Source organism: Bos mutus, chromosome 6, assembly GCF_027580195.1.
Source record: "Bos mutus isolate GX-2022 chromosome 6, NWIPB_WYAK_1.1, whole genome shotgun sequence".
In the NCBI taxonomy this organism is placed as follows: Eukaryota; Metazoa; Chordata; class Mammalia; order Artiodactyla; family Bovidae; genus Bos; species Bos mutus.
In genome coordinates, this window is record NC_091622.1 from 26,088,826 (window position 1) to 26,108,690 (window position 19,865).

A 19,865-nucleotide genomic window follows, 5' to 3' on the forward strand; every position below is an offset into this window, starting at 1 on the left:
AAAAGCTAAAAACCTATAATGACCTCTTTGCCTTTAAAATATAAAATCTATATTCTTTGATAGTATGTTCTAGACCCTCTATAGTCTGGCCTACAGTGACCTCATTACCAAGTTATTATTTTCCAGCCAGACAGACACTTTCACTCTTCATTTTCCATAAAACTCTCAAACATTTTGACCAAGACCCTCAATAAGAAGTACATTTTACATATGAAACAGAAGTTTCATGAAGCAGTACTTCATCTTGCCACATGAAATACATTCTGTTCCCTATAGAACATGCTGGTCTGACCTGCTAAACTGATATCAGCAGGTTTTCAAACTTGCTGGTTGAAAACTCACAGATTAGGAAGACTCATCTCCATTTCTTGACAGTCTCACCCTCCCCTGATACCCATCTCCCCCCTCCCCACCATGTAATCTTCCCTCATCTTGGCAGCTGGTGGCCTTCTCTGAACTTACCGTTTTTTTCTCAATCTCATTTATGAAATTTACTGCAAATTGGTTTTTAGGTTAATTATTGACTTATCTCTGTGTCTAGATGGCAAATGCTTGGTCCCTGTGGTCATTTATCAGCCTGTGTGTAGCAGGAGTCCTGCCCGTTGCTCTGAGGTTCAGACTCCAAGGTGTTTGTTAAGAAATTGCCTGGTGTCTTGGCTGCTTCAGTCTTTTGGCTGCTTTGCTGACATTCGAAAGCCATTTGGGGTGGACTCGGGAGCAGCAGAAGCTTCTTGCCATGACTACTGCCTTGGATTCCTGTGTCTCTGGAAAAGAATGATACAGGTTGGCATCAGGGTTCCAGCTTCTAAATGGAGATTCTCAATTTCCTGTTTCCTGACATGACTCTGCTAGATCTGAGGTGCCTTTCAGCCCTAGCAGTGTGTGAGCAAAGATCAGTAACAGCCTCCTCTCTGATTAAGCACAGCCTGGTATCTTTAAACCTCAGGCCTTTGCAGCATGGAACAGATAATGATTTTAGCCTATGAGACCTGCATTTATGACATAAGACATTTTTAGATGTTTCCATGTGTAGATACACTGTTCTCTAGATCCTATATTGAGGGGACGGAGGAGCCTGGTGGGCTGCAGTCTGTGGGGTCGCTAGTCGGACACGACTGAGCAACTTCACTTTCACTTTTCACTTTCATGCATTGGAGAAGGAAATGGTAACCCACTCCATTGTTCTTGCCTGGAGAATCCCAGGGACGGGGGAGCCTGGTGGGCTGCCGTCTGTGGGGTCACGCAGAGTCGGACACGACTAAAGCGACTTAGCAGCAGCAGCATACGTAGTATTATTGATGTAGACCCTTTCATCTACCATAAAAAAATATTATATAAACCGTAATAGAGTATTTATATCTTAGCCATGCACCATTATCTCATGTTTGGAGCCCAGTTTTGAGATCCTGACTAATGATGAGATTTAGAGGCATGCAGGACCCATTTTATGTTTACACAGATTATCTACCCAAAGGTCGACCTCATTTAAAGGGACTGATTTAATTCAGGAAAGTTATTTTTCTCTTTTAAATCTAATTTAAGAAGCTTGTCTGAAATAATAATCGATAGCAGAGAACTGTTTGTGCAGCAATATAAACCAGCAGATCTAGACATGGTGACATCTTTCCACAGTGAAATGGACACAGCAGAAATATCTAGGGAATTATAGATTAAAAACAAATTACTTAACATCCAACGAAGCAGTGAAAAGGGAAGTAACACACAGCTAACTGCATAAAAAGCATCTAGTAGAAGTTACTGACGCACAGTTTTTATAATAACTTTGTTTTTTAAGAGGCTGATGGACCCTTAGGTTTTTACAGTAAATCTGTTCATCCATAGGCACGTTTTTCTCGTTTGAGCACCAGGCACTTGTAGGGACTTATGAAGTGAGCTTAGTTAAATTCAGCACTCAGAGAATTTTCACAGAAGCTTCCTTATTTTGATTCTTCCCCATCCAGTCTGCCATTTATCAGAGCTAAGATATATGTCAGAGGAAGCGGGATTTGTCTTAAAAGAGATTTGGAGGAAATCTTCCTTCAATATTTATAGTGCTTGACAAAGTCATGTTCACACGGATGTCAGTATGGAGATGAGAAAGTTAGAATCGGGTGGCTTATTTTACATTACTGGCTGAAAGCCTGTCTGATGGGATTGATGCGAGCACTAATTAATCACCCAGGGTCTCCTCATTCACTAATCACATTGCATGAAACTTCCTTGTTGGCTGAGACTCAAGGGCAAACCATGGGCGTCCAGCCAGCTTATTTTTCATAAGCGTTATGCTACCTTTATAAATTAGTGTGAACCTAATGTGTACTGTCAGCGGTTTACTTTCCCATGGCAACCCTCTCTGGTTAACCAGCTTTAAATGAAATCTTGTATTGAGAATGAGAAGAAGCTTCTTGAAAAACGGTGGGGGTGGGGAAGGAAGGTTTAAAATCTTCTTCATAATCTTTTTTTTTTCCCCACAATATATACATTTCAGTTCCAGTAAAAAATCTGCTAGATTGACCTAACACACAGATGACATGATCATTGCTTTTTGTTGTGAGCCTATATGACCTTTAAGGAAGAGACTTTTTCCATAACATTTTTAATTGCAATAATAATTTGTTCATTGGGTGCATACTATACACAGAACACTTCCCTTAACTCTGATCTTCTCACATCAGTCCTGTGAGGATGCTGTTACTACCACCATTTATGGGTGAGAAAACTGAGAGCTGTCAACTTGCCCAGGGTCACATCTATCTTGGCCAGGGCCCAGACTTGAACGATGGTTTGTCATCAAAGGCCATGCTCATTTGATTGTGTTACTATTCATGGCTCATCTGGTCCCTTTATACTATCCCTTTTAACTTGAGGAAAATGTGGTCTTAGTCTTTAAAAAGTATTCCTATTTCCATATTCAGTTTTTGCATTCATCTGGATTAATAAATCCTTTTAGAAGCATGTTACCTATAGCACATTGTTTTCTGTCTTCAAATCATTTTAATGTCTTGCAGCTTTGGCTCAGAGAACAAAAAAATTGTGGGCATCTTTAAATGAGAGGAAATAGGTACAGCTTATTCACACATCACTTACGCTGTTGTTCATCTTGAAATGGTTCCAGACAATTCCAACAGAAAAGGAAAATTCCAGAGTGCACATACACGGATAGTTTCCAAGGCAGTGCCTGTTGAGAACGCAGTCTTCCATCCTGAAGCTGTGAATGGTTCAGCTACAGCTTGTCCTGTATGTAAATTGATTTCCGAGAGTCTGTGTGTTAAACTCTTCTATGAAAGAACATATAAAAGAGTGATTTGTCAAAACCCACTTCCCCTATTAAAAATACCTAACTAGAGAGACTGGGTTGATATTTAGTGGTTTATATGGGCCCTGTGTTAAGCCAATACTTTCCTCCTTAGTATGCAGTGCTGATGTTCCTGGTTGAAAAGAATCCATTCCATTTCTTTTTATGGTTTCATGAAAAGTTGGAAAGGGGAAAAACTGAGCTGAACATACAGAATAAATAGCTAAATGGTGCCGGCAGCCTGCCCTTTGTTTTCAGATGTTCTCTCTCCCCATCCTTTGTGAGTCATTGAGCCAGTAGGACCTATCAAAGACGCCTCAGTGTATAGAACATTTTATGTGGGGCTTATTTGTCATCCACGGCAAAGGCCTAATTGCCTCCAGGCCTCCTTTCACATGATAATCAATGGATTTGTATCTCCTGGGTGTGCTCTATGTATTCTACATTCATCTCTCAAGATGTCTTAGATTGTGATCAAATATAAAGCATCAGAAAGATGCTGTCAATCCAGTAAAAACATTAAGGGCATTTAAAACATGTACGTGGAAATGTAAAAAGAGCTTGAGATGAAGGTACGTACTATTACTCTTTTTTGTGCATATTTAATTGGATCAAAATTACAACATCTGTGATAGCTATTAAGGCTACATGGCAATTCTAGGGTGTAGCAGGTTTCTCTTAGAACTTAGCATTTCAAAGGCCCACTGGGAGAAAATTGGACTCCTGTTTAATGTGAACTAGTGGTTCTCAAAGGTGACTTCATGGATGCCTTTGTTACTGATGTTATCAATAAGATTTCATTTTATACATCCTGAATTCTAACAAGAGGTCAGTATACTCTGAATATGGTTTCCTGTAGTGGTTTTGCCTAAGTGGGCTGGGAGGAGGCTGTGCAAGTGGGTGATGAGTGGGTGATGGAGGCGGAGAGCGTAGGTACCACCATTCCGCTCATTGTATCTATAATGCCTGGAAAATTGGAGTTACATGCCCCTAGTGTTCTTTAATAATTATTTCTAACTAAGACACATGATTTCTAAAATTCACCTGAAATATGCAGTTATTTTTTAGAAGAATTTTTAATACTTACAGTTAAATGAGAACATTTTTAAATGAAAGAATTATACATTGACTATAGCAAAAAAAATTCATTCAGTAAGGGAGTCACTTTTCCCCCCAGAAAATGTGTAAATGTCATTATATTTCTCTGAAAAGAAAGGATATATATGTATGTGTGTATTTGATTGTTTTTTTTTTTTTTGCTGTGCCTCAAGGCTTCTGGTATCTTAGTTCCTCGACTAGGGATTGAACCCAGGGCCCTGGCAGCGGAAGTGCTGAGTCCTAACCACTGGACTGCCAGGAAATTCCAAAGAAAGGATATTTTATGGAATAAGCAAACATTTTTTTTTTAAAAAAGCATGCTCTGCTATTTGTGTGCTCAGTTGTGTCTGACTCTTTGCAGTCCCCTGGACTGTAGCCCACCAGGCTGCTCTGTCCATGGAATTTTCCAGACAAGAATACTGGAGTGCGTTGCCATTTCCTTCTCCAGGGGATCTTCCCGACTGAGGGATCAAACCTGCATCTCTCGTGTTTTCTGCACTGCAGGTAGATTCTTTACCTCTGTGCCTCCTGGGAAGCCCTTAAAAGGTATAACAAAAATTTAAAACACACAGATACACAGGCATAGGGAGTATTTGTATTAGCTTTTTTTTTTAAAAAAAAGAATACCAGAAATAACTCTGAGTTAATAGCTCCTCTGCCTCCTCAGCTCTGACCGAGCTGACTTCCAACATGGCAGACAAGGGCAAGCCTTGGGCACCAGGGAACAGTCTGTTGGGTGAGGGGAACACCAGCCCTCCTGTAAAACAGTACTACTAAATGTCAAGAGCTGTGAGGGAGCTGAGGTTGTATGCTACCCGCCAGCTAGCAAGTTACCTATCTCAGTGTCATAGATGCTGGCAGAGATGCCAGACTCCTGGGTCAGAGATACAGGACACAATATTAGTAGCCAGTGTATCAACATTCTTCACTCTTTCCCTGAGCCCTGGTTTCCACAGGGTGATGCAGAGCAGGCTAGCTGACACCTGTGCACATAATGAGCTGTGTTATAGGCTGGGAGCCCTGAATTGAGGGAACTCAAAACTTTTATAATGGGTTGCAAGTCTGCTGCAGCCTTTGCAACGTTTCTGGGAACACTGTCTCCGTCTTCTAAGGCTGTCTGCTATACACATCTCTTGAAAAGATAGTCTGTCACAAATGACTCACTTGTAATGCCAATCGATTCATAAGGAGTGCAGAAACTCAAGAAAATGATCTGCCAACATAAAATACTCTGGAAACAGACCCCAAATAAGCACAGATCCCATGAACAGCTCCTGTGCACTGACGTTTAAGGGCTGCATATGTTCCGACGACACAGCCAGTGGCAACAGCATGTGTCTCACTATAATTTTATCGGATGGGTGAAATGTGATATTTTAATTATATCCGGTATCCTTTTCAAAACGTCTTCCCTTCCCTCGTGTTGGTCACTGCAGTCCTATGTATCTAGAGCAGGAGTTGTTATTCTCCATCTATACTTGAGGAGACGGTTGTCCAGTGACTTGCCCAAATTCACACGCTAGTATGAAACCTGGGGTTTCCTGACACCCAGTCTGTTGGTCTTTGAGACCCATTGCCTAACTCTTTCCCTTTTGTATTTTACAAAGGCAGAGGCCATTACGGAGGTGAGCCCAGGCCAGTCCCAAGTTCCTTTGTGGTGGCCGCTGTCTCTCTCAGCTCATCTTGGGTCTTGCTCAGGCATCCTGCTGGGAATGTCTGGTGGTGGTGCCCATGGCCTCCAAGGCCAGGGACGAGTCTGAAATAAGGGAAGTGATTGTGTTGAATGTTTTCTTGTTGTTCTACGTTTTATTTCCAGTTTAGTTGAACACAAGCAGTCTCCACTGTGTCAGCTCTTTTGCTTAGCAGAGCAGACCTATTCTGCTTCCTAGTGGCTCAGATGGAAAAGAATCCACCTGCAATGCAGGAGACCTGGGTTTGATCCCTGGGTTGGGAAGATCCCCTGGAGAAGGAAATGGCAACCCACTCCAGTACTCTTGCCCAGAGAATCCCATGGACAGAGGAGCCTGGCGGGCTACAGTCCATGGGGTCACAAGAGTCGGACATGACTGACTCTTCACTTCAACATTTAATCACAAGTGGCAGACTTTTTATCTTTGCTTTTGGGGGCAGCTGTCTCTCTTGGTCTCCTGCCACCCCTCTGTCTACCTCTGTGATCCCCCCCTCCAGTTCCCTCTGTGCACTTCACCATGAATCTCACTGTCCTCTGGGATGATGCCGCGGCCCTCTTCTCTACAGACTCTTTACGTGGCCTTAACAATAACCACAGGAACAATTACTCATTGAGCATGTCCTGCGTGCCAGGCCCTTTTCAAAGCACATTACGTGCATTATTGCTTCCAGTCTCCCTCAGTGGCTCTTTGAGACGGATACTGCTGTCTCCACATTTGGAGAGGAAGAAATAGAGAACTGAGAGGGTCAGCTGTTTGTCCGAGGTCACACTGTAAGTGATGGAGCTGGATTTCTCACCTGAGTGTGCACTCTGGCCTCCTGGCCCTCATGTGACTATGCCAGGACACCTTAACTTGCATATCTGAGTCCATCTGAGTGGTAACGTGTCTGAAACTGATTTCACAAATGTATGTTTCTCCTAAAATCTTCTCCCTCACTCACATTCCTAACTTTGAGAAGGACAGTAGGCTATTAAGTTGCTTCAGCTAAAATCCTGGGAATTTTCATAGATTCCTCTTTCTTCCTCATCTCCCACCACTAATTCACTCATTCATTCAACAAATGTTTATTTAAGACCTACTGTGAATCACACATTGTTCTAAGTTTAGGGGGTACAGAAGGAGCTGGAAGAATCTCTGCTTCCATGGAGCAGTGTTTTCGTGGAAATCAGTATCCTCATTTTATGGATTTGGAAACTGAGGAATAGAGAGATTGAGTGACTTGCCCATATTGTCACGTATTTAGGGTGGAAACGAAGCGTTCTTGTTGAGAAAACCGTGATCTTGACCTTATACCCCATGCTTCCTGTCACCATGTCCTGCAGAATCTCCTCCTTCATCTTCTGTCTTCATCTTACTGCCACTGCCTCTGCCTTTCTAGGCTCGTGTCACTGTCACCAGAATTACTGCAGGAACCTCCTTACTCATCTCACCCGCAGTCTCACGTCCCTTCTTTTTATTATCTGTACTGTACTGGAATGATTTTTCCAAAATGCAGTCTGATCTTGTCACCATCTCATCAAAAATCCTTGGTTGGCTTCAAGTAGCTTGGTGGTGCCTTGGTCCCCAGGACACACACAGCCTACTTAGCAATGTCAGCCTTCACCGGGTACCACAGTTAGCTGGAGTGCTGGTTAAGACAGGGCTTGCAGGGCCCCATCCCCAGAGTTGCTGAGGAGGTAGGCCTGGGACCCCCTGAGAATCTGCATTTTTCCATTAGTCTGTGGAGCAGGACCCACACTGGGAGTCGCTGCTGGCCCGGGGCCTGGCCTGATGTCTCCGCTCCAGCCCAGGCAGCGTTTCTGGTTTCCTGAGAGACAGGCTGTTTCAGGCTTTGTTCCTTTTGCACGCACTGCTTCCTCTGCAGGAGACACTTCCTTTCTCCTTTCCTGTCACTTCCTAGGAAGCTTCCTCTGAGCCCCTGCCCCCACCCCGCCCCGCAGGGAGCCCAGGGCCTCCCCTCTGTCTCTGTGGCTCTGCATCTCCGGGCAGGTGCCACGCCATTCCCTGTGCTTGAGTCTTGGTTTTATTTACCTGTTCCCACTTTCCGCCCCTCGACAGCTAGCTCTTTAAGAGACCAACTGTTATGCTTGTGACCTTCCTGTCCCTGGCCTCTAGCATAGTGCCCTTATTGAGGGAATTGAAATACATAGTCCTACTTGTGCTTTTAAAAAAGAGTAATCCTATTTTAATTTTTCTCTGCATTTACCATTAAGCCTTGCCTCAGATGTTTCTTTAAAACTTTACGATGTTTCAATACAAAAACAGTGTACATGTGAGAGTCTTAAACTTTTGAAGCTGCCGTTCGCCGGAGCTGCACTGCTTGGCTGTTTAATGCAAACAGGAGCTTATTTCCACAAGGCTGATGTTTGTCTGCAGATAGCTTACTGCTCATACTTGTCATGTGAAATTCTTGAGTCCTTCAGTCCTCCTCAGCTTTCAGAACATCTGTGTGGTCTCTTCTTAGCCTTGGTTTTTATCTTATCAGAGAAGTATAGATGGAGTATCCAGGCAGTATAAGCCTGGCTTTGACTGATACAAAGATCAGTGGTCTGTAAACTTGCAGCCTCCGTGATTCCATCCAGAACTGCACGATCCCCTGTGTTCCTTTCTGTGTGCGTGCATTGCCTGAGAGAGTTCCTAGAGGAATATGGGCTATACGGCCTGCAGGCCCTCCCTGCCTTCCTCTCCCTTCCCATCTCGGATTACTGAGAAACTGAAATTGCACTAGTTTTTGCCAAAATGTTAAGCTCCAAACTCTTAACAAAGGAATTTGTGAATGAGAATGTCCCTGGATTGTAGACATTTCTTCAAGAGGTGCTCTGGCTGTCTCCTGGTGGAGTTCAAAGGCAGAGAGAGCCCTGCCCTCCTCTCTGGGAAAACAGGAGGAGAAAACACAGATCTATAATGCTTGGGAACCACGTCTCTGCCTGGGAACCGTTTCTGGGGTTCTGGCTGTGTCATTCTGCTTCCAAAATTCAATCAGCAAGCAGAAGGCAGCCCTTTCTCTGAGGAAGAACATGGCTGAATCACGTGTAGCTTCTCACATTAGGTCACAACAGCTTTCCCGGTAGTTCAGAGCCACCAGAGTCTGTCCTCAGCTATTGGGAAAAGCACCCTCCACCACATCATTGTTAGTCTCTGGAGCCCCATCGTGCTCATGCCTGTCCCACACACTTAACTGTTTATAGCAAGCTTGTCACAGACTAAGTGCGAGGGAAACTGGTCTCTTACTTCTGTCTTAGGACCCTCTTGGTAGCAAGTAACAGGAAGCTCCCAAAGTAACTTGAGTCAGGATGGGAGGAGGAGATGTACAGTAGGGACCCAGGGGCATCGCGTGGAACTCAGGATCAGGACGTGTGGCCGGGGTGCTGGGGATGAGGAGTGGAGAGTGGGCAGTAACAGAAGTCCCCCTTTTCTGTTTCTGTATCTGCATGCTCCCTCCAAGGCAGCCCGGTCTCTTCCAGCCTAAGGGAGACTGAAGCTGATAAAAATCACCATGTCCAACACTCGATTTCTGGGCAAGAGAGACTCTGGTCTCGTATTGAATAAATGGCTCTTTCTGAGATGCAGGCCTACTGCAGTCTGCTGTTCAGTCTACAGAGGGTGGAGAGGGGCTGGGCTCTCCTTTGCATACATGACTGCAGGGGCCCACCCTTGAGGGGGGTGGCCAGTTTTCATAAAAGGGGGGTGTAGATGGAGATGTTGCCCCAGTCAATATTACTTATAATTATTTTAGATTTTTTTTTTTAATGTAGACCTTTTTGAAAGTCTTTTTTTGGATGTTACTTCTGTTTTATGTTTTGGTTTTTCGGCCATGCGACATATAGGGTCTTAACCTCCTGACCAGCTTTTGAACCCATACCCTCTGCATTGGAAGGCAAAGTCCCAACCTCTGGACTGCCAGAAAAGTCCCGATATTGGTTATAATTTATATTCCACATTCTTCCCCAAAGATTCCGTTTTTAAGAATGGATATAAAGGAACCAAAACAAATCATGAAGGGTATAAGGTAAAAGTGAAGAGTGATAAGGTTAGGGGGAAGGACAATGCACTGAGAAGCCCTGATGGGGAGAAACTTACTATCATGTGGGGTTTCAGAATTAGCAGGTTTTGAAGTTCTGACGCCAGTGACTCTCAGTATTCAAGAACGAGACTGACGAGACAAGAAAGAGGAAAGACTCGAGGTTAAACTCGGTCTCGGTATCCTGACTGGAGTGTGTTTCTTGTAAACGCGCAGGGGTACTTGTAGACGCTGTTCCTGGAAGGAGCCTCCCGCCTGCGCAGGGGAAGGAGATGATTCATTGGAGGCAGGTGTTCCTGCCCCTTAAATAGCACATGCCGTCCAGTTAATACAGCCCCCATCACTCCCAGAGTCTGACCTCGGGCCATGTGGCAACTTTTCAGCCCTGTGTGTGTAAATGTCAGGTAAGGGTCCACGTGTGAGAGGTGCAGCAGCTGAGAAGAGAGGGGCCGCTGGTCCCTGAACGAGGATGCTTCCTCATCCTTGGAGGAGGCAAGACTGCACCCAGAGGGAGCAGGAGTCATCCTGACCTGGCCTAGGTCTGGGGAGAGGCTGCTGCAGCTGAGAAAGGACTGAGGATGGGGAGGGAACAGACATGTAGGAAGTGCCAACTATTCCAGGCATGTCAGTCGAGTTCTGAGTCACCCAGTCCTTACGCTGTCACATTGACCCTGAAGTTGCTCTCTTTCCTCAGGGGCCCTTAGTATCTCTGTTTGACACATTAGGACCAGGGGGCTCTGGGAAATCAGGAAACCCTCCCGTGGTTCCTTCTGTCTCCAGGAGAAACCAGTCACCGCCATGGCCTTCAGAAACCAACCAGTGTGGCCCCTGTTCCTCCATTAAACCTGGACACCTTAGCTTAGGCCCTTAGCCAGGCTGCTGCTTTGCCTGGAACTCGGTTCCCTGACACCTACCAGCCAGCACCTTCACGTCCCTCGTGTCTTTGCTTACGTGACTGTCTTGGTGGAGACTTGCTCTGTCCGCCCCATTTCAGCGTCACAGCAGCTCACCCCTCCCTGGACCACACCTCACTCCCCCATGCTGCTCTCTTTTCCCTCAGTGTCTCTCGTCTTCTACAGCTGTACGTGATCTAACTCACATATGCTTCTTTTTAGTGTCTTTCGTTCCCCACATGGCCTGATGAGAATGTCAGCTGCAAGAGCAGGCACATTTGTCTGTTTCGCTTCCCAGTGATAATTATCCAGGGCCCCTAGAGGGCTACCTGGCTCATAGCAGATGCTCAGTAAATGTGTGCTGAACAAACAAGGAGCCTTTCCGAGGTCACGAAACCACAAGCCCAGCCAGAGCTGGGCTTCTTCCGGCTGCCTGTGTTCGGGCTGCATGAGGAGGCCACGAGGGCGAAGTGAAGTGAGAGGTTGACCCTGGCTCAGATGGGAAATATCCTGTTTACAAGTCTGTACTTGATCTGCCATGCCATCTTATCATAAGGATTCTGGACACTTTGTACAAACTGGGACATGGGGACCCAGTGGCAAAATTGGGATTGCCTTTCTGCGTATTGAATTTTCCACTAACCCGTGTTTATACTCTTCTGACATGGCAAGAATTCTGCCCAGAGGTGTTTTACTCCTGCATCAGCCCATGTTTGATAGAGACGATATAGATTTTGTTAACAGAAGTATTTAGCACACTTGTGTGGACTGCTCCGCTCATCCACCCCGCCAGACCTGGAGTCTGGGTCAGACTTAGGTGTCAGAAAAACATCTTCATAAAACATACACGTACTCCAGGAAAATACACCTCTTCTTTCCCTTTCCTCTCTTCTGTGCCAAAGGTTTTAAAATGCATCTCTCCTGTTTATTCAGGCACAGCTTATGATTTTTAAAAACAACGTCATCAGAATGATTAAGGAATAAAAGTTCTTTCCATTGTTATTTAGGATGATATTTTCCAGGTTCCAGTTAGGTGAGAAAATTGACCTGATTTTTATTTTCCCCTACTGTGTTTACCTTGCTGCATTGTTATTTCGAGTCTGTTCATAGGGTGCCAGACAGATGTCATTGTTGTTGTTTTTTAAGCAAAGAGGATCAAAAATGTCCATTTAAGAACTGCCTGTGGGGGGATAAAAAAGAATTGCCTGTGAACTTTAACATACAGATATGCATAACTGCTTCCTTTTGTGAGTAAAAGTTGTAGGAGGTGGTGGACATGTATACAGGTTTTAAATAATTTATTTTTTAAAAGTATGCAAGCTGAAACTTGCTTCAAAGAGAATTCAGAGAGCAGCCAAAATACCCATGAAAGAAAGCTGTCCTTCAGAAATGCTGCTACATCTCAAGCTAGTTATGAAATTGACACCCGAGCGTTATTTCTGTCAGAGAGGACATAAGATGGATTTAGAGGACCCATAGTCTCCATTTAAAAGATGTCAGAAACACAGGCATTATCCTTAATATTATACTTCCCTCTCCTTCAGCCTTAACCCCACGCCATCCTGTGACCATATCCAGGCATCTCTGAAGATATCAGTTTTATTTCTAAATGCTCTCGATTCCATGTGCTTCTTCAGTACATTTCAGTCCAGGATGCAGTTGGGTCTTATCTGCATGACCAAAGCTCGCTCCTCCTAGCTGCTGTGCATCTACTCTGAACTCTCAACTCATCTTTTCTGCAACTCGGGTCATTTTCCCAAAGACCAAATCTGATAAAAACCTGCTTTCTCACCCCATCTCAGCCAAGTACGTACATACAGCCCTGAATGTCTTCCTGTCACTCTTAGGGTGATGACTGGATTCCTTAAGGTGACGTACGAGACCCTGAGTAGGCTGGTCCTACTCATCTCTCATTGCACGCCTGCCATACCTACCTGCTTCCCCCATTGTTTGTGCACCTGTCATACCGGTCACTTGTAGACCCTTTACTTGCTGTGCTTCTCTCACCCCAGGGCCTTTGCACATTCTCTTCCCTCTACCTGAATCACTCTGCCTTCTTTTCTATCCCAGTTAATGTCTTCTCATCTTGCAGACCTCAGTTCCTACGTCGCTTACTTAGGGAAGCCTTCCTGGACTGGCTTCCCCGGTGGTTCAGCAGTAAAGAATCCACCTGCCAGTACAGGAGATGTGGGTTCAGTCCCTGGGTTGGGAAGATCCCCTGGAGGAGGAAATGGCAACCCACTCCAGTATTCTTACCTGGAAAATTCCATGGACAGAGGAGCCTGGGGGGCTGCCATCTGGGATCATGAAGAGCCAGACACGAGTGAGCATACACGCACTTTCTGGACTACTATTCTCGGTCACATGTCCCTCTTATCATTTGTATTGGTCTTATGTTCTTCTCCTTTAGAGCACCGTCAAGGGTGATTTTGTCTTTTACACATTATTTGGTAAAGATGTATCTTTCTATCTAGACTTTAAGATCTCTGGAAACAGGGACTATGTCTGTTTTCTTACCTACATTTATCACAAGATAAAAGCAGTGCCTAGCACAAAGCAGGAACTTGAAAAATGTTTGTTGAAGGTTGTAGATAGATGAGTGAATGGCTTCTTGAAGCATCCGTTGTTGTACCAAGTAGCATAATGGAACATTGGTCCATTTCTGATATGTTGGGAGCTCAGCAAGGACAAAAACAACAGATGGAGGAAGAGGAAAGGGGGCAGGTGTGACCTTCCTGGCAGAGAAGCCCCATCGTCCTAGTCACATCACAGGGCCACTGTCCTCTCCAGCTTTTCTTGAGGATCAGCTCTGCTGGCTGTTGTTCTGCAAAGCCTGGTGGGCTTCCATCCACACGCTCCTTTCTGTTTCTACCCACGTGCTGTTCTCATTCCTAGTCAGGAAAACATGCTTTGCTTTGAATACCTAGAAATTAAAGAAGTACTTTTGAGTCTTAAAACATGAGTTTCAGTATAATTCTCCATCCTTTGTTTGGCTGAACAGACATTTTATGCACCTCAGCAAAGTATACTACTATAATAGTCTGGAGCTTGGACCGAGGAGTCAAGTTGCCTGAGCAGCCCAGCTCAGGCCCCTGTGTAATCTTGGGAGACTTACTCCATGTGTCCAAGTCTCAGTTTCCTTATCTATGAAATGGGGATAATATTTCTACTGCATGGTATTATCGTGGTATACTTTAGAACAGCATTGTCCAATAGTAATATAGTGCAAGCCACATATATAATTTAAATTAAATGTTCCACTAGCTATATTTTTTAAAAAATCTATTAAGTAAGCTTCATGGATACATTATACAGCACAGGGAAATATAGCCATGATTTTGTAACTTTAAACTGAGTATAATCTGTAAAAATATTGAATCACTATGTGGTATACCTGAAACTCATATGATCTTATAAATCAACTACTTCAGTAAATAGTAAAATAAGTGAAATTAATTTTTAAAATATTTAACCCAATATAGCTGAAGTATTATCATTTCAACGTGTAATCAAAAATAAAACAGCTGTAAAAAAAAAGTCATAAAAAAGAATGAAATAATGCCATCTGCAGCAACATGGATGGGCCTAGAGATTGTCGTACTGAGTGAAGTAAGTCAGACAAATGTCACGTGATATCACTTTTATGTGGAATCTAAAGAAATGATACAAATAAACTCACATACAAAACAGAGACTCACAGAAGTAGAAAACAAACTTATGGTTACAAGAAAGGAAAGGTGGGGGTGAATAAATTAGGAATTTGAGATTAATAGATACGTACTACATACTTAAAATAGATAACAAGGATGTATCATATAACACAGGGAACTACAACATCTTAAATAACTTATAATGGAAAAGAATCTGAAAAAGAATAGATATATTGATATATATGTATTACTGAATCACATTACTGTATGCCTGAAACTAAGACAACACTGTAAATCATCTATACTCCAATTAAAAATAAATACGCAGCTGTTAATGAGAACTTTTACATTCTTCAGAATGTTAAGTCTTTTAAATCCAGAGTATATTTTACACCTCCTAGCACATCTCACTTTGAACTAACCATGTTTCAAGTGCCCGGTGGCTGGGAGCCTGCTGTGTTAGGCACTGCTGTTTTAACTCATTCATATAAAACACAGTACTTAGTATGGTGCTTAGTTCATAATTAGCATTTGGCAAATGTTGGCAAAATTAATATTCATTTTAAAACATCAAAGTTGGATAGACAAACATTTGCCTGTGTGTTTGCATACATTGCCACATGGGAGGATGCCTCAGATCTGGTCTTGTTTCTATTTCAAAGGAATAAAGAATTGACTTTAATGTTCTCATTTGTTCCCTGTAAAGTGGCCTTTGGGTTTCAGAACAAGGTCAATTTGGGGGTTTATGGTCGCCTTTTCTTCTGGAGGTGGGAAGGGGGAAACTCGGTGTGCTTCAAGTGCTGCGTGCCTGTGTCTGTTTTTTGGCTCTTCTCTGTTTAATTGTTGGAGCTGGAACAACTTGATTTTAAAAGAAAGCATATGGGCTGAAAGTCATTGGGAGGATGTTGGCTGATGATGGAGCCGTAGAGCTATGTACGGGCTGAGGTCCCGGCCCCGCACCACTCGCTTAGCAATTGAGTGCTTTCCTGGATTTCAGATTCGGTGTCTTTCTCCAAATCCTCAAACCTTGTTTGGGAGGTCACAGTTAAGGCAGGAAATATTGGAGCAAAATTGTAAAGGAAATTGTCTTTCAGTCTTCTTCAGATCCTGATTTTTTTTTCTCTTTTCTTTGTCAAAAATGTTGTTTCCAATCTGTTTATATGATTTGGGAAAGAAAACGATTTTTCAAAGTGACAAATAATCTCTGTGTTCCCAAGAAAAAGATTATTCAAAGAGGAGAAAGTTGACCCACCACTGAATTTGTTTTCTATGTTACTCCGTTGCTGTCACCAGCCTGGGGAATGTCTGTTCTATAGCCTGTTCTTTATGTGAAGGCAAAGTTCTCATCTCTTTTTACCCTCTCAACTTCCCATTGCTTCCTTGGGCGGGTACATATGATATCCTCATCATATCCCATATACTTCTAATCTGAATGTATCAACTTTCTGTCCCACAGAGGAAAATGGGGACTTATCACTACTGGTAAGAACACGAATGTTGCTGTTACATTCATGTTGGTCCAAATCTCTGCTTCTCCACTCAGAAGCTGTGTGCCTCTGAGCAAATTAATCTTTCTCAAAATGGAGTTAATAATAATGCCTCCTTCAGAATAAATAGTTGCGATGCTTAAGAGAGACATGGCATACAGAAGGCACTAGCACAGTGCCTGACACGTAATAAAGAGAAGGTAATGTTAGCAGTGAGGCAGGGGACCTCAGCGATGACCTGTCTGCCCTCCTCAGCAAGACGGACAGCAGGTCATGGTGTCCTCTGTCACAGCATCCCACCATTGCTCGGGGTGACACTGTGATTCACTGCATCAGGGGAGTGACCTGCCTTTGTCCGCAAAGGGCTTTAACATGAGAAAGTCTCAGACTTCCCTGGGCTGAGTTTGATGTCAATAAGGATGTAGGTCTAATGGTCTCCCATGTGTGCAGTCGTCTCTGTTACCCTACTGGTCTGGGACCTGTGAAAATGAGAGTGACATGCTGAGTGGCATTATTTTTGTACTGTAGAGACCCAGAAACATTTTGAGTCATTTGAGAGGCTGGTGCATTTGTGGCTTCCGATAGGAACTGTAAAGTGAAATAACATTCTGGTCAGGGCAGTAGAGAGGCTAAGCATACTGGTTTTTTGTTGGCATGCTGAAAATACATTTTTCTAAATGTTCTCAGACTTCCGTGACCAAGGGTAGCTTGGAAGAAAGGGGTCCTTCGGTTTTGCTCCATCGAGGCCACAGTGCCGAACTTTTCTGTGTAGGAACTCAGAGTGCATCAAGTGCTGTGTCACTGCAGTGTCAGATAATTGTCTAGGGCTTGGGAAGTTCTGCTTGTAAAAACACCACCACCTTTTCCGAGCAGTCACTCCTCTGTATTATTTCCCGTTCGCTCTTTTCCCTCTGCTCCTGCTGTTTTCCCAGCCCCTTTTTGGATTTGTTAGTCATTGCCTACAAAGTGTCTGTAGCTCCCCGCTGCAAATGGCAAAGACCTCGCCAGGTGGACCCTTCTCAGATTTCCCTGAAACTGGAGAGAGTAACCACCCTTACTCTCATCTTCTCCACGGCTCCCTCTCAGTGGACAGCTTCCCTGACGTTTAACTTGATCAAGATGTTAGTAAAATAAACAGCATGCGCCACGGCCCTCAGTCTCAACCTGCCCACCCTCTTTTCACCTCACTGTTTGGAAAGGAAACTCAGAGTTGCTGTGGATAATAAAGATGAGGACTAAGATGTGTCTTTCCTTGTGGCCAGTTACAGCCAGTCCTGATCACTGAGCTCTGAGCCGTGTGCCACGTGTTTCCAAACCTGTGGAACTCTGGTTATAAGACACACTATTATTTGAGGTACAGTCAAGGGGGGTAAAAAAGCAATTAAACTGAGATACCATCATTTTTAAGACACATCCCAATTTCAGAGATGTTAAAGTGTGCTGGAAAAAACGTGTCTCTTAAAGGAGATGGAATGCTGTGAGAACTGATTCAAATGGACTATCCTCCTGGTTACTGTTGCTCCCCTCTCTAGCCCCATACTCAATGCAGCTGATGGATGGCTGAGTCTGTGTATTTTTAGTTCAACCTTGCATGTTATTTGTGTGCTCTGTGTTATGCGTGAAGTTATAGCACTGAGTTTAGGCCAAGTCATGGAAGCCCTTTCAACTACAATGTAAGTATTATAAGTTTCTGACAAAGATTCCAGGTGTTTTGTTTGGGTCATCCTGGACTTGATAAGGGTCCTGTTCCCTTTAGAAGGGGTGATAAAGAGTTGACTGAGGGATACTGGGGGTTTCTGCAGGCCCTCCCTGCTGCAGCCCATTCTTAATGGCATGATGGCAAGGAGAAAATCTCCAACTCTGCTAAATTCATGCCCCTAGTTATCCATTTTCTAGTGAACATCATGCTTAGGTTTATGGCATACTCACTGCTTCCTCTCCAGTCCAGAAAGGCAGCATCAGACATTATTGATGACTTTAATTTTATTCAAGATTTTACCTAATTATTATTCTTTATAATCTGAATGACTTCTAAGCAAGTGCTGTTCTTAATGTGGTAATAATTTTATCAAGGGGATGGTAGTATTTCTTTTCCTGTTGAAGACTGTTAGATTTTAGAGAAAACTTTCTCAGCAGATAAAGTAACCAAAACAAAAGTGATTGAAACTTTGTACTAGTGAAAATATGGCATTTACTCTCATACTTACATCACTTTCTCGCTTTCTTTCAGTTTTTGGGAATAGCATTTCTTGGAATCGGACTCTGGGCGTGGAATGAAAAAGTAAGTAAAACATCATTAAAATCACACATTTTGTTTGTAAGAAGCTGCACGTTATATGTTGTCTCTTTTTCCTCTTTGATGACTGCCAAGTGTATGGAAACATGGCTCTTTAACGAAAAAGTACCCCTGAAAAATAATGTCACAGTTCAAAGATTGAAGAATGGAGCCTAAATTGATCATTGCACAAAAATAATTACAGAAGTAACAACACACGTGCATAACACAGAATGTGTTATTGGAATTTTATCAGTTAGCCGGAGAGACATGTTCCCATGGAACATGGGAACACTCTGGCACAAGAATTTCAGTAATGCATATAAATAATACTAACAATACTAAATAAGCACCTGGAGCCTTTTTTTCTCTTTTATTTTTTAAAAAACCCTTTGGAAGATTATTCAAGCCGTGAAGATTATATTTGAGTGTGAACATTATATGCTAAGCTATTAGCATGTGGTACGTATGGAAGAAACTAGATACAATTCGTGTTTGAAAATCAGATAAACTTATCAGTGTTGCTAAGAGTGTGAACACTTGTGTGCTGATTGGAAATGTTAAGGAATATCCAAACTGTGTCATCAAATATCACACAGTAAAAAAATAAATCTGGATCTATGGAGAAGGCTATATGAAGACACAATGTTCTGGGTGGTTTATTATGTAAACAACACCCTCACAACAACACTGCCCTGTGTCCATTCCTCCACTTCCCTTCCTATCCATACCTTTGAAGTTTTTTTCTGCAGCTTCTCCTTTGACGCCAAGCAGTGGAATTCAAAAATAAATACTCTTTTTTCCTTCCTTCTTTGGACATGAGATCATTGGCAGCATTTTATCTGTTCTGGTATTTGGCTACACAGTAAAGCTTTATCATCTCCCACCTATGAGAGTGAGGGCGTGCATGGATTGGTTAAAAGTTGTAAACTAAGACATTTAGCTGAAATTTTCCCAGAAGACCATTCTCTTATCACATTGACATTTCACCCTCTGAACTTGACCAAGGCCTGAAGTCAGGCATTCCTTTGAAGTGGTCTGTGTATTAGGAAAGGAGAGAAGAACTAAGAAAGTCCAGCAAACAAAAGCCCTTCAGCTGCAAGAAGGCATTTCCACAAGTAAAACAATGTTTAGATAGATTGTATCCAGTAAAACTCAAAGTAAATCCCGAGTTTTGAAATTGAACTGCCATCTGTTTATTTTCAGAATACTTGTACAGATTGTGAAATGTTTATGGAAAATGAACCACCTTCCAGCAACCTTATGAGGAAGGGTGGTGACTGTACATCAAGGGAAACAAATTAAGTTCCCAAAACAGAATTTTATCTCCAGAAACTTTTCTGTTGAATAACTGACCTTCTTTTGGATTATGATCAGCTTCTGTGTCGATCCCTTTATAAGCCTGGAGGTTTGTACTGGTGGAATCTCAGAAATTCCACTTTTAGAAGCCCTCTG

At 43.1% G+C, this 19,865-nt stretch overlaps 1 protein-coding gene across 2 annotated transcripts in view; it reads left to right on the forward strand.

Annotated features, from left to right (window-relative positions):
- TSPAN5 (tetraspanin 5) overlaps nucleotides 1-19,865 on the forward strand; it is a 181,943-nt gene that overhangs the window by 127,502 nt on the left and 34,576 nt on the right. For both annotated transcript variants that reach the window (XM_005910176.2, XM_070372107.1), the window contains exon 2: nucleotides 18,366-18,416. In XM_005910176.2, the coding sequence (XP_005910238.1) occupies nucleotides 18,366-18,416 (51 nt within the window). The remainder of the gene's footprint in view (nucleotides 1-18,365; nucleotides 18,417-19,865) is intronic.